The sequence below is a fragment of the Zootoca vivipara genome, chromosome 3 (genome assembly GCF_965207765.1).
Source record: "Zootoca vivipara chromosome 3, rZooViv2.hap1.1, whole genome shotgun sequence".
In the NCBI taxonomy this organism is placed as follows: domain Eukaryota; kingdom Metazoa; phylum Chordata; class Lepidosauria; order Squamata; family Lacertidae; genus Zootoca; species Zootoca vivipara.
In genome coordinates, this window is record NC_142586.1 from 115,991,290 (window position 1) to 116,005,217 (window position 13,928).

The 13,928-nt window shown below is 46.0% G+C and overlaps 1 protein-coding gene across 1 annotated transcript in view; it reads left to right on the plus strand.

Moving 5' to 3' along the window:
• ADCY3 (adenylate cyclase 3) overlaps positions 1–13,928 on the plus strand; it is an 80,625-nt gene that overhangs the window by 19,825 nt on the left and 46,872 nt on the right. The window contains exon 3 of the mRNA XM_035110846.3: positions 9,416–9,565. Within this exon, the coding sequence (XP_034966737.1) occupies positions 9,416–9,565 (150 nt within the window). The remainder of the gene's footprint in view (positions 1–9,415; positions 9,566–13,928) is intronic.

The window sequence follows — 13,928 nt, forward strand, 5'->3', positions numbered from 1 at the left end:
AGGGCTTTGTGGAACGGATCCTCCCTTGGAGGTTTTTAAGCAGAGGTTGGATGGCCACTTGTCAGGGATGCTTTAGCTGAGAGTTCTGCATTGCTAGGGGCTGGACTGGATGACCCTTGGGGGTCCCTTCCAACTCTACAATTCTACGATTCTATGACAGCAGGTGCAGCTTTTATCCTCATCCTGATTTCCACCATTGTGTGTTGTTCCATTGCATTGAATTTAGATTGTTTATTGTGTTCATATCCCACCCCCCACCCCGAACTCAAGTTGGTGTGCATGGTTCTGTCCCTCCTTGTTTAATTCCCAGGACACCCCTGCGAGGTAGGTCAGGTTCAGAGGCGGTGAGTGGCCCAAGACCACCCTGTGAGCTTCACCCCCGGCTGAGTGGGGGATTCGAACCCTGGTCTCCTGGTCTAGCCTGACATTCTAACCGCTGTAACCACACTGGCTCAATTTGCACGCCACTGCCAAACAGTGGTTCGGTTGTTTTAACCGTTGTTTCCTGATCCCTGCCGTGCTTTGCACCAGGTAAATATTTACGAGAAACTTTGCCTGCTGATTTGCAATCGAGAAGGAAGAAAAGGGGGGGGGGAGACAGACACACAAAGAGTGGGGAGAGGGAGTTGTGGTGAGGATTAAACAAATATATACAAGTTGGTATTAGTAATGGGGACCTAATAGAGAGCCTCCTTGTTCAGAGAGAGTGTATCTCCGAATATCAGTTGCTGGGAACATAATTCTTTTCTTGTAATCTGCTCTGGGTACTTACTGTAGGATATAAGAGCAAGATAGAAATAATAAAGGGCAGTAACAGTAAATCTAAATAAACAGAGGAATCTGCCTGCTAGCGAGCCCATCTAGCTGAGTCTCCCGCACCGTGGAAGAGCTCTCTCCTCGCATGCAGCTTCCAACAGCTGGCTGGTAGCCACCGGCAACCCTCCCTTCCATGAATTTGTTTAATCCTCTTTTAAAGCCACCCAAGTTGGTGACCGCCACTGCCTCCTTCGGCAGGGAGTTCCATAGTTTAACATTGCACTGCGTAAAGCAGTCCTTTTTTTCCACCTGTCCTGAATCTTCCAGCCTTCCATTGGATGCCCATGAGTTCCAGTGTTGCGAAAGAGGGAGAAATATTTTTCTACATGCCATGCATGATTTTTTAATAAATTTCTACCATGTCACCTTTTACTCGCTCTGAAGTTTACGCTGCTTCTGATTCTAGCCTCCTTGCTGGTACAGGTCTCCACAAACCACTGCCCTCCTCTTTCGAGTTATAGGTAGGTAGCCGTGTTGGTCTGACGTAGTCGGGGGGGGGGGAATCCCTCCGGTAGCACCTTAGAGACCAACTAAGTTTGTCATTGGCATGAGCTTTCATAGAATCATAGAATAGAATCATAGAGTTGGAAGAGACCACAAGGGCCATCCAGTCCAACCCCCTGCCAAGCAGGAAACACCATCAAAGCATTCTTGACATATGCCTGTCAAGCCTCTGCTTAAAGACCTCCAAAGAAGGAGACTCCACCACACTCCTTGGTAGCAAATTCCACTGCCGAACAGCTCTTACTGTCAGGAAGTTCTTTCTAGTGTTTAGGTGGAATCTTCTTTCTTGATATTTGAATCCATTGCTCCGTATCCGCTTCTCTGGAGCAGCAGAAAACAATCTTTCTCCCTCCTCCATATGACATCCTTTCCTCATAAGGCATCGTTTCCAGGCCTTTGACCATTTTGGTTGCCCTCTTCTGGACACGTTCCAGCTTGTCAGTATCCTTCTTGAACTGCGGTGCCCAGAACTGGACACAGTACTCCAGGTGAGGTCTGACCAGAGCAGAATACAGTGGTACTATAACTTCCCTAGATCTAGATGCTATACTCCTATTGATGCAGCCCAGAATTGCATTGGCTTTTTAAGCTGCTGCATCACACTGCTGACTCATGTCAAGTTTGTGGTCTACCAAGACTCCTAGATCCTTTTCGCATGTACTGCTCTCAAGCCAGGTGTCTCCCATCCTGTATTTGTGCCTTTCAAATTTTTTTTTTTTGCCCAAGTGTAGTACTTTACATTTCTCCTTGTTAAAATTCATCTTGTTTGCTTTGCCCCAGTTGTCTAATCTGTTAAGGTCATTTTGAAGTGTGATCGTAGACAGGTAGGTAGGTATTTTTTGTTTCGACTACGTCAGACCAACACGGCTACCTACCTGTCTACGAAAGCTCATACCAATGACAAACTTAGTTGGTCTCTAAGGTGCTACTGGAAGGATTTTTAAAATTTCTTCTCTTTTGAGTCAGACTCCAGCCCCCCCAACACACAAGTCAGCGTCCTGCCAGTCCCTGACACAGGGATGGTGGCCTTATTCTCTGCTTGGGCCTTAATGGAGTGGAAGAAACGACCAATTTAACAGTCTCCTCTTCCCTCTTCCGGCCCTTGGCTACCTTTGAGTTACGAGGATAACTCTTTATGGAGGAAGTAGGAAGTTATAGTGTAGCGTGAGAATCGTGGGTTTTTATTTTTTGTAAAGAAACAGCAACCAGCGATTCAAATGCAGTGATATTTGAAAGATAAACGAGATGTTAGCGGTATGTTTATTGTCTCCCAGCAACCCCAGGGAAATTGTCCTTAATGCAAAACTCATAAAATAGCTTTAATTTTTTTAAAAAAGTATGTCTAACTGGATAAACAAAACTTTTGGCAGCCCGAGTTAAAGTATGTGGGTCTATGCAAGAGAGAGATAGAGATGGTGCTCGTGGGAACTGTAGTCCAAAATATCTAAAGAGCACCCAGGCTGGGTCAAAAAGGATATTGTAGATCTGGGAAAGGTTCAGAAAAGGGAAACCAAAAGTCAGAAGTTGCAGAAAGGATTGCAGCATTTGGGGGATTTTGGTTCGAAGAAAAGGCATGTAAGAGAGGAATCGAATCGAATCTTTATTATTATGGTTGACGGACCAGCACAGAGTTAAAGGAGACAAAGTAGAAAACATGCATTACAAATGTGTACAGTGGAATAAAAGAGAATGAAATAAAATAAGGTGTGTGTGTGTGCGCGCGTATCCAGTAACTTAAAACGAGCACTGTCATTTAAAAAGTGAATGTTGCATGTCAAACTCCAAAAAGTAAAATCACAGTTCTTAGTGGGCTTTTGCTCTCTGCAGAGGAACTCTAGGCAACATTGAAGGTGATGGGTGCATGTTGGTCAGGAATGGTGGAGGAGGGATAATAATAATAATAATAATAATAATAATAATAATAATAATAATAATATCATCATTTATATCCTGCCCATCTGGCTGGGTTTCCACACCACTCTGGGTGGCTTGTTGTTGTTTAGTCGTTTAGTCGTGTCCGACTCTTCGTGACCCCATGGACCAGAGCACGCCAGGCACTCCTGTCTTCCACTGCCTCCCGCAGTTTGGTCAGACTCATGTTCGTAGCTTCGAGAACACTGTCCAACCATCTCATCTTCTGTCATCCCCTTCTCCTTGTGCCCTCCATCTTTCCCAACATCAGGGTCTTTTCCAAGGATTCTTCTCTTCTCATGAGGTGGCCAAAGTATTGGAGCCTCAGCTTCACGATCTGTCCTTCCAGGGAGCACTCAGGGCTGATTTCCTTAAGAATGGATAGGTTTGATCTTCTTGCAGTCCATGGGACTCTCAAGAGTCTCCTCCAGCACCAGAATTCAAAAGCACCAATTCTTCGGCGATCAGCCATCTTTATGGTCCAGCTCTCACTTCCATACATCACTACTGGGAAAACCATAGCTTTAACTATACGGACCTTTGTCGGGTGGCTTACAGCATAATAATAGAAACAGCTGGCAATTTGATCATAAAGAACATAGATTGCTTGCCGGGGAGGGGGGGTGATGGGTGTGCAGACTGCAGAGAATTGGCCTCTCTGAGGTGAAGGCTGCTGGTGTGTCTTATCGTCTAAATAGTCTGTAGATAGTGCTGGAGAGGTTCCAGTGACCATGGTACATGCCAGCACCAACAAGATAGGGAAATGTAGTTGTGAGACGATGGAAGGAAAGCTTAGGCTGCTAGGTGGGATGTTGAAAGCTAGGACCTTCTTGGGTAGCTTCCTCTGAAACGCTATGGGTTCCAGGCCTTAGGGGCAGCTTTGTAGTGTTAATGCATGGATAGCGTGCCAAGGAGGGGTTTGGGTTTGCTAGGCGCCCTGGGGGGAACAAAAGGGAAAGGCCCCACTTGAACTGGGATGAAACCAGACCATTGGTTCTTAAAATAAAAAAAAGAAGGTGGCAGAGAAGCTTTCAAGCCGACAGGAGCCGAGGAGAGTCCGGTTTGGAAGGAATCCTCCCTCTGGGGCGAATATGAAGGCGAAAGCGTTTGTGGCAATTGAAAAGAGAGAGGGGTAGAACTTGGTATTATGAGTGCAGAGGCACAGAGCAGCGATTCATAGAATCGTAGAGTTGGAAGAGACCACAAGGGCCATCCAGTCCAACCCCCTGCCGAGCAGGAAACACCATCAAAGCATTCTTGACATATGCCTGTCAAGCCTCTGCTTAAAGACCTCCAAAGAAGGAGACTCCACCACACTCCTTGGTAGCAAATTCCACTGCCGAACAGCTCTTACTGTCAGGAAGTTCTTCCTAATGTTTAGGTGGAATCTTCTTTCTTGTAGTTTGAATCCATTGCTCCGTGTCCGCTTCTCTGGAGCAGCAGAAAACAACCTTTCTCCCTCCTCCATATGACATCCTTTCATATATTTGAATATGGCTATCATATCACCCCTTAACCTTCTCTTCTCCAGGCTAAACATACCCAGCTCCCTAAGCTGTTCCTCATAAGGCATCGTTTCCAGGCCTTTAACCATTTTGGTTGCCCTCTTCTGGACACGTTCCAGCTTGTCAGTATCCTTCTTGAACTGTGGTGCCCAGAACTGGACACAGTACTCCAGGTGAGGCCTGACCAGAGCAGAATACAGTGGTACTATTACTTCCCTTGATCTAGATGCCATACTCCTATTGATGCAGCCCAGAATTGGGAATTCAGACGGAACAAAGCATCACAGGTCAAAACACGAGTGCCGAAGATGCTTGAAGATAGAGAGAGCGCATGCAAGTGTTTATGTGCTAAAGCTAGAAGCCTCCGAACCAACGATGGGCGAACCGGAGAGCTTGGTCTTAGGGGCAGAACGAAAACCTGGTGGGGATGAAGAGAACCAGTGGGATACTGTAATCTCTAGTTATAATAACGTTTAGCAGTAGTAATTTAGACCCTCACAGTTTTATTACTAGCAATTCTACTGCTTCTTACTACGTGTTTCATCCCAGAGCGATAAAAGATTACTGAAGAGATTGAGAACCTTTTATCCAACAATTTAAAATGTTAAATGTAGCTGTTGCATAATACTTAGGAGTCCTTTTCTGTTGTTCTCTTTCCTCTTACTGACAAAGTATTGCCCCTTCTCCCTGTCCCCACCCATTTCCATGCGCTGGTAGCATGTATAGTTTGTCTGAGTTTCTATCTTATGGTATTTCCAAGGCAGGTAGTTAAACCTGCCCCCCTAAACCCACTCACCTGGGAATAAGTCGCACTGAATGCAACAATATTTCTGCGGAGACATGTGTCTGTATCCAAACTAGCAATATGTGCTACTTTAAATGTGTCTGTGGGAGGAGGTGGGGGAATAGGGGTTATTGTTTTGCTTTGTTTTTGTTATGTATTTTGTGTTTTTATCTTGTATTTTTATCCTGTGAACCACCCTGAGATATTCAGATGAAGGGTGGTATACAAATTTAATTAATAATAATAATAATAAATATAAACGCTACTGGAAGGACAGAGAAGGATTATCTGGAGGTGATGTCACACTGCACATCACAGAGAGGGCACAATGCTAGCTAGAATTCTCCAAAGCAGGGGTCGGCAAGGCTTACCAGCCATAATAATAATAATAATATAATATAATTTATTATTTATACCCCGCCCATCTGGCTGAGTCTCCCCAGCCACTCTAGGCGGCTCCCAATCGAATATTAAAACAATCCAGCATTAAATATTAAAAGCTTCCCTAAACAGGGCTGTCTTTTAAAATTAGGATAGCTGCTTATTTCCTTGACATCTGATGGAAGGGCGGTCCACAGGGCGGGTGCCGCTACCGAGAAGGCCCTCTGCCTGGTTCCCTGTAACCTCACTTCTTGCAATGAGGGAACCGCCAGAAGGCCCTCGGTGCTGGATCTGTGTCCAGGCTGAACGGTGGGGGTGGAGACGCTCCTTCAGGTATACAGGACCGAGGCCGTTTAGTCTGTGGGCTGGACCAGCGCAGCACGGCGCTGGAAATTCATGCCTGCGCAGAAGCGATTTTCAGCGTCTGGGCATGCGCAGAAGCGATTTCCGGTATCTGCACATGTGCAGATGCGATTTCTGGCACCACTTGGCAAGTCCCCGCACTGTGCTGGTTTAGCGCAGCGCGTGGGGACTCGCAGAGCGGGCAGCTTGGTTTGGGGGCGGCTCGTAGACCAAAGGGACAGACCACATAATTTCTGTGGCTGGCGATACCTGGCTCCGAAAGGAAGCTGTTGTTGTGGACAGACTATTGTCCCCCTGATCAAAACCCTTAAGGAGACCTTGAGTTGATTAATCAAGTCCAGGAAGCATCTGAAAAGGAGAGACAAAAGAGCGGTGGGTGATTTCAGCTACCTTCACATGGACTGACTTGGTGTGAGACAGATTCCTATATTCCAACGTCGGGGACATGCACAACTGTTGCACACAACGTCGGACCAGTGTCCCCTCTGGTCCAGCGTCTGTGTGCAAGTATTTTAAAATTAGGCACCTCCGCAGCATAGCCATCCGAGCCCAGGCACGATCTGCTTCCTCCACGGAAGGCAAGAAACTGTTTGCTGCAAAGGCTATCAGATGCAAAGCTCCGTTTAAGAAATTGCTCTCTCCAGGTATCTCCCTCAGGCCCCTCAACGCACAGGTGCTTAGAGACCTGGCAGGTTTTTTTCTTTTGTTCTTTTCCAAAACACCTTAACCAGTTGTAATGAGCAAAGTCATGTGAGAGCCATCTGAAAGGGCTGCCAGGCAAGCCCTGGGGTGAAAACACTTTGTGTCCCAGGACGTCCTGGGAACAGCTGGGACGCCCACCCACACCTTACCAGGAGTGGTGGGCCTGGGAGGGTTGCCAATGTTTTACCAGCTCTTGCTCCTCTGCCTTTAACAGCAGCTTTGATTTGTAGATGCCCCAGCTTCTCTCCGTGCTCCACAAAGCTTCCCTCGTTGGTGTAGGCCAGGCACCCCCAAACTCGGCCTTCCAGATGTTTTGGGACTACAACTCCCATCATCCCTGACCCCTGGTCCTGTTAGCTAGGGGATGATGGGAGTTGTAGTCCCAAAACATCTGGAGGGCCGAGTTTGGGGGTGCCTGGTGTAGGCAGATTCTGCGCAGTAGCAGAACGGTTTTATATGTCGGTTTCTCCACATTCTCAACAGGACAGTCTGATTATTTGCTTGTTTCCCCCTTCCTTAAACAAGAGAAAACAAAACATTTATCCACTTAGGTCGCTTACATGAATTATTGTTTGCATGCTTGTTGTTGACACCACCGAAAAGGCCCCATTCTTGTGTTGCCGACCTCCAGACCTCTCATGGAGGGGGCTCGTGAAGAAGGGCCTCAGAGGATGATCTCAGGGCACAGGGCACATTTGGAGAGAGGCGGCCCTTGAGGTATTGCGATCCTGAGCCATTTAAGGATTTATAGATCAAAACCAGCTCTTCGGATTGGGCCCAGTTGGGTCAGGGGGGTATATACCATTTGATTGTGAATAGAACCTCTAATTAGTTTACAAAATATTGGGGTTAACAGTTTATTCAGTTATTTTTATTTATTCAAAAGCATTTCTAAATGCTTAATAATAATAAAATCTACAAACGGTGTACAAAAACACAACATAAAACAGTATTATAAAAACAGAGGCACAACAGAAAAAAAAACTAGCAGGAGAGTATTTTAAAAACAGGACTTCGGTGATGACAACGTCCAGCAGTTCATTTATTTAATTCCATTTGTGGATAGCTTCGTATTAAAAAAAAACCTTGGAGCTATTTGACGATCAAGACCATAAGCAACAAATATAAAACATTTAGGTAGATGCAAAACAATTGCATATATGAAAGCCATTAAAGCAATTCCATGTAAAAACAATGAAAATAATTTCATATATAAAAAGCATTTTCAAATCCAATACGGACTGAGGCTGTGTACACATTGCTGTTTACTTTGGGGCTCAGCCAAACTTCCTTTGGTGCTGTGTTTCTAGGTAGAAGTCTGGGCCTTCCAGGTCGTTGTCTGAGCAGCTTTTAAAAAAAATACAAGGACCCTGAAACTGGCTCAGTGGTAGATGGGCACAGCCAGCAGCTGTTTTAACAATGGTGTATCATGTTCTTAGCCAGATGCTTCCATTAGCAATCTGGCTACTGCATTTATTTATTATATATTTATTTTTTAAAATATGTTTTTATTAAGGGTTTTCTTGGTTTACAAAGATAAGTGCAATGGCTACTGCATTTTCTTCCAGCTGGAGCTTCTGAACCAGGCCCAGGGCAGCCCCGCAAAGAGCACATTGCAGTAAATCAGCCTTGAGTTTACCAACACATAGACTACAGCGGCCAGGCTTCCAATAATAATAATAATAATAATAATAATAATAATAATAATTTATTTGTTCCCCAGCCACTCTGTGCGGCTCCCAATAGAATATTAAAAACACAATAAAACATCAAACATGAAAAACTTCCCTAAACAGGGCTGCCTTCAGGTGTCTTCTAAAAGTCAGATAGTTGGTTATTTCCTTGGCATCTGATGGGAGGGCATTCCACAGGGCAGGCGCCACTACCGAGAAGGCCCTCTACCCAAGAATAGCCATAGCTGGGGAACTAGACAAGGTTGTTAAAAGGCACTCCTTGCCACAGAGGAGACTTGGACCTCTAGTCACAAAGATGTATCCAGGGGTACCCCCAAGCTACACACCCTCTGCTCCTTCAGAGGGAGAACAAGTAAGTCCAGAACAAGTAACTTGTGTATCTCCAAAACATGGGAAGAGCCTCAGTTAATTCGGTCTCATCCAGTCCACCACCGCATTCAAACACTAATCCGGAGCTCTTGCAGCCTCTCCTGGTTCAGATGTTTTGGAGAAGCAAAACTGTGTATCATCAGATGTTTTTGACTACTGCTCCCACCAACCCCAGCCAGGACTACAAAGTCCCATCAGGGGCTGAAAGGAGTTGTGGTTCAAAACACCTGGAGGGCTAAAGTGCAGTTCCGACCAACGGTGACCTCTTACGCATAGGGTGGGACAGAAGCCTGGTTGCTCTCATCTTCCATACCTGCATCTCCTGGAGCAAAGAAATGGTCTCCATTTTCTGCAGATCATCTCTTTCTCTCTCTCTCTCATTCAAGATCTTGTCCAATGTTGCCATCTACCTGTGTACCATCTGCGTGGGCATCATGTCGTACTACATGGCTGATCGTAAGCACCGCAAAGCCTTCCTGGAAGCTCGTCAGTCTCTGGAGGTCAAGCTCAACCTTGAGGAGCAAAGCCAGCAGCAGGTAAGAGTTGAATTGCTCCGACAGTAACCAGCATTATCTCCCTGTGTCGCATCCGTGGGAGGAGCTGAGCTGGATACCCAGGAAGGACAGGTCTGCCCTTGGTGGTTCTTGAGTTTCCAGTGGTTGGTAGAGTCTATGTCCAAGAGCCATCTCTCCTTGCTGCTCCTCCCCAGGGATCATAGAATCATAGAATCATAGAATCATAGAGTTGGAAGAGACCACAAGGGCCATCCAGTCCAACCCCCTGCCAAGCTGGAAACACCATCAAAGCATTCCAGTCCAGCATCAAAGGGATGTAATTAGTATTTGGGATCTGAGGTGAGATACCTACGTAGCAGAAGTTGCCCCCAGTTCCAGCTTAAGGCACTCTGGGCGGCTCCCAACAGATGATTGAAAACACGATAAAACATCAAACATTAAAAACTTCCCTAAACAGGGCTGCCTTCAGATGTCTCCTAAAAGTCAGATAGTTGTTTGTTTCCTTGACATCTGATGGGAGGGCGTTTCACAGGGCGGGTGCCACTACCAAGAAGGCCCTTTTGCATGGTTCCCTGTAACCTCACTTCTCACAGGGAGGGAATTACCAGCAGGCCCTCGGAGCTGGACCTCAGTGTCTGGGCTGAATGATGGGGTGGAGACGCTCCTTCAGGTATACTGGGCCGAGGCTGTTTAGGATTTAAAAGTCAGCACCAACACTTTGAATTGTGCTCGGAAACGTACTGGGAGTCAATTAAGGTCTTTCAGGACTGGTGTTATGTGGTCTCGGCGGCCACTCCCAATCCCCAGTCCAGCTGCTGCATTCTGGATTAGTTGTAGTTTCTAGGTCACCTTCAAAGGTAGCCCCACGTAGAGTGCATTGCAGTAGTCCAAGCGGGAGATAACCAGAGCATGCACACTCTGGCAAGACGGTCTGCAGGCAGGAGGGTCTCACCCTGCGTACCAGATGGAGCTGCTTGGACACAGAATTGACCTGCGCCTAGATGCTCGACTAGATTGCCTGATCCAGAAGCCAGGTTTTTAGTAGGCTCTTATGTTTGCCTCCTCCGAAGAACCTGAAAGTGGATTGCATATGGATCGCAAGCATCGAAGGCTGTGACAGTCCAGAACATCTGCAAGGGAGCAAGTTGAGGGAGGTTTGTTTGCAACAACTGTGTCATGTGCAGAGGGGAAAGGTGCGCACACACCATTCCTGGGGCTAAGAATAGATCTGGCGCTCTTTTTATAGACTCGGCTGCATCCAATTCACAGCTGCCGGCCCCCTGTCAACAGCTCCTGACTTCTGTCCCACACCAAGACGGCTCCTAATGCCTTCCAGACCCGCGTCACCAAAGTGCTATTGATGTCAAGCCTAAGCTGCGGGTTCACGGGGAGATAAACTTTTGCAGGCGTCAGAGAGTGCTTGGATGGGTCTTTGAAGAGATATTTATGCATTGCTGTGAGAGAGACAGGCGGCATATCATCAGCTCAAGGCTTGTGCTGTACGACTGATAAGCAGAGACGGGTCCCCTGTGAGGGGTAAAAGAGAGAGAGAGAGAGAGAGAGAGAGAGAGAGAGGCAATGGAAGTGGAAAGGAACACGGAAAGTTTTTGAGAAGTTGACAAATTCCTTTAAGCAGAAATTTGACCTCTGCTCTGCACTCTTATGCATGTCCCTCTCCCCTTATACATCAGGGGTGTCAGCGAATGGCAGCAGTTTTGCATAAAACATTGATAGGGCTGGATTGAGGACAGGGTCTGTTTCTTTATTTCCCCCACCCTTCAGCTCTAAAAGAGCTCTAGCCTGAACAAAATTCAACTTTGGAAGTACAGTGGTACCTTGGAAGTCGAATGCAATCCATTCCAGAAGTTCGTTCGACTTCCAAAACCAAGGCACGGCTTCCAATTGGCTGCAGGAACCTCCTGCAGCCAATCGGAAGTCGCAGAAGTCGTGTCAGACGTTCAGGTTCCAAAGAACGTTTGCAAACTGCAACATTCACTTCTGGGGTTGTGGCTTTCGTGAACCAAAATGCTCGACTTGCAAGGCATTCGGGATCCAAGGTTAGGGGTGTACTTAACATGTGGCTGCTAATTGGATAATGAGGAATTTTTTTAAAAAAAACATCATAAAATTTATACGCTGCTTGGTAGTGAAGAACCTCAAAGCAGTTTACGAAAAGATGGAATCAAGAAGGAATTACATCCCTACTTTAAAACGCAGAAAAGTTAAAATACTAAAACGGAATAAAATGACTTCAACGTTCTAAGAATCTGGGAAGGCTTGCCTAAACAAGAATGTTTTTAGCAGGTCCTGAGAAGAGCACAGCGAAGGCGCCAGCTTGATCTCAATAGGCAGGGAGTTCCACAGTGCAGGCGCTGCCACACTAAATGACCAAGTTCTTACAAATGCGGAACGGGTATTGTATCGCAGAATTGTAAAATTGTAGAGTTGGAAGGAACCTGTAGAAGCATATATAGGATACGGGAACAGGATCAGAAACTTAGCTTGTGCAGTGCTTAGCTTTGAAAGTGCTCTATAATTAGTCCGCTTTTAAAGCTTTGTTTTAATAACATTTTGTGAGAGTTACAACCAGTAATATGCATCACTTTGAACTGGGACTTTGAGTGAACATCAGCATTTTGGAAAGTTTTTTTTATTAAAAAAAAACATTGGTGCATGTTTAAACTATTCTGCCCTCTTGAAACATGCACACATTTTGTGCTTCTATACTTAGGTTCCATCTGATAACCATATTTGGGTAACTGTCTCCTAAACCTTACTAAACCGGGAAATGGTTTGTTGCTTATAAAAGGCTTTATGGAGAAAAAGTTCCCAGTGGGCTGCACCCTTGTTGTTTGGGCATTGAAGCCTTACTTTTCTGTAGTTCAGTCTGGATTCTGGATAAATCACAGTCTTGTAAATGACCCTTTCTCAGACCCTGTTTGTTCACTATTTGGAGGGGGGGGCAAACAACCGACTGCTTTAAAAGCGCCATGGTGAAGTCAGGTTCAAATAGCACTGAAAATAAATGGGAACCTTCCTGAGAGTATCCTCCTCAACCCAGCTAGGACTGAGTTTGTTTGCTCTAAACCCTCCTAATCTGCCTTTCCAGCGCAGAGAATTTTAAAGGCAACCTCCAGCAATAAAGACAAACAATGATAGCAAAGATAGCTCATAAAATATAATTACCGGAAAAAAATATAGCCAATAAAACAGCGCATTTCATAGCCACCGTGGCAATAAAAAAGAACCCGAGAGATATTATTCACTAAGAGTTTGGGCAAATGAAGCATTTTTGACTCGGTGTCTAAAATGCAGTATATTGTGCAGTGATATGTATTGTGGAAACCGCAGGAGAGGAGAATGAAATTGTGTTCAGATTCTGCTTGTGGGCTCTTTGGGTTCTTACCACTTGGCTCCTCTGCCAATTTTTAGTTTATTTGCAGTGCTTATCTGTCTCTAGGAAGGCCTTGATGTGTTCATCCTAGCACAGCTCCCTCCTTCCATTGTCGGCCTGGTAAGGAGGGTCAGCTGCCAGCCTTTGAAATTTGCCAGGCGCATTTAACACCTGACTACCAGCCACTTGTGGTCAAGTGAAGATGCCCGGGCGCCAGGATCCCTTGATCTGGACACTAGACTTCTGTTGATGCAGCCTAGAATAGCATTCACGTTTTTTGCTGCTGTATCACACAGATGGAGGCTGAAGAAGAGGAGGAGGATGAAAGCAAGCCTCTATTCTTTAACGTTATGTTGCTCGTTCAGGGGAAATGGCGGGGGTACCTAGACAAGGCTCCTCTACGTTTGTATGGCAGGCAGAAAAACGGGGGCTGGTTTTCCTGGGATGAATAATAGATTTGTGGAGTTGGAAGGCACTCCAAAGGTCATCCAGTCCAACCCCCTGCAATCAGCGTTCAAAATTCTCCAGGCACATTTAGCACCTTGCTTTTGGCAACTTGTAACCAAAGTGAGATGCCCGGGTGCCAGGATTGGCGCCTGATGTCTCCCCCATCTGGAGCTGCATGCCTGGGGATCCTCGGATCTTGACCGTTTTCACACACTAGCAACACCTCCTGTAGAATTGTGTCTGTTATGTTTTATCTGCACAATCAGAACGAATTTCAGGAACCCAAAAGTCTCGTTGAAAAATACCACTTTTGAGCCTTCTGGACTAACCATGAGCACTAGGCATTGTGTTTCGGCGGCTGTAACCCTGGTTCATAGCTGCCGAGTCTCCCGTTTTTCGCTGGAAACCCCCAGATTTTAATCTGTTTCCTGCTGTTATCCCAAATAGAAAAAAATCCCGGAAATCCCCCGGATTTCCTACCTGCCAGGGAGGCTCCATTTCGGGTGCCGCTCTACCCATGTCTGGGCACTGGAAATGGGGCAG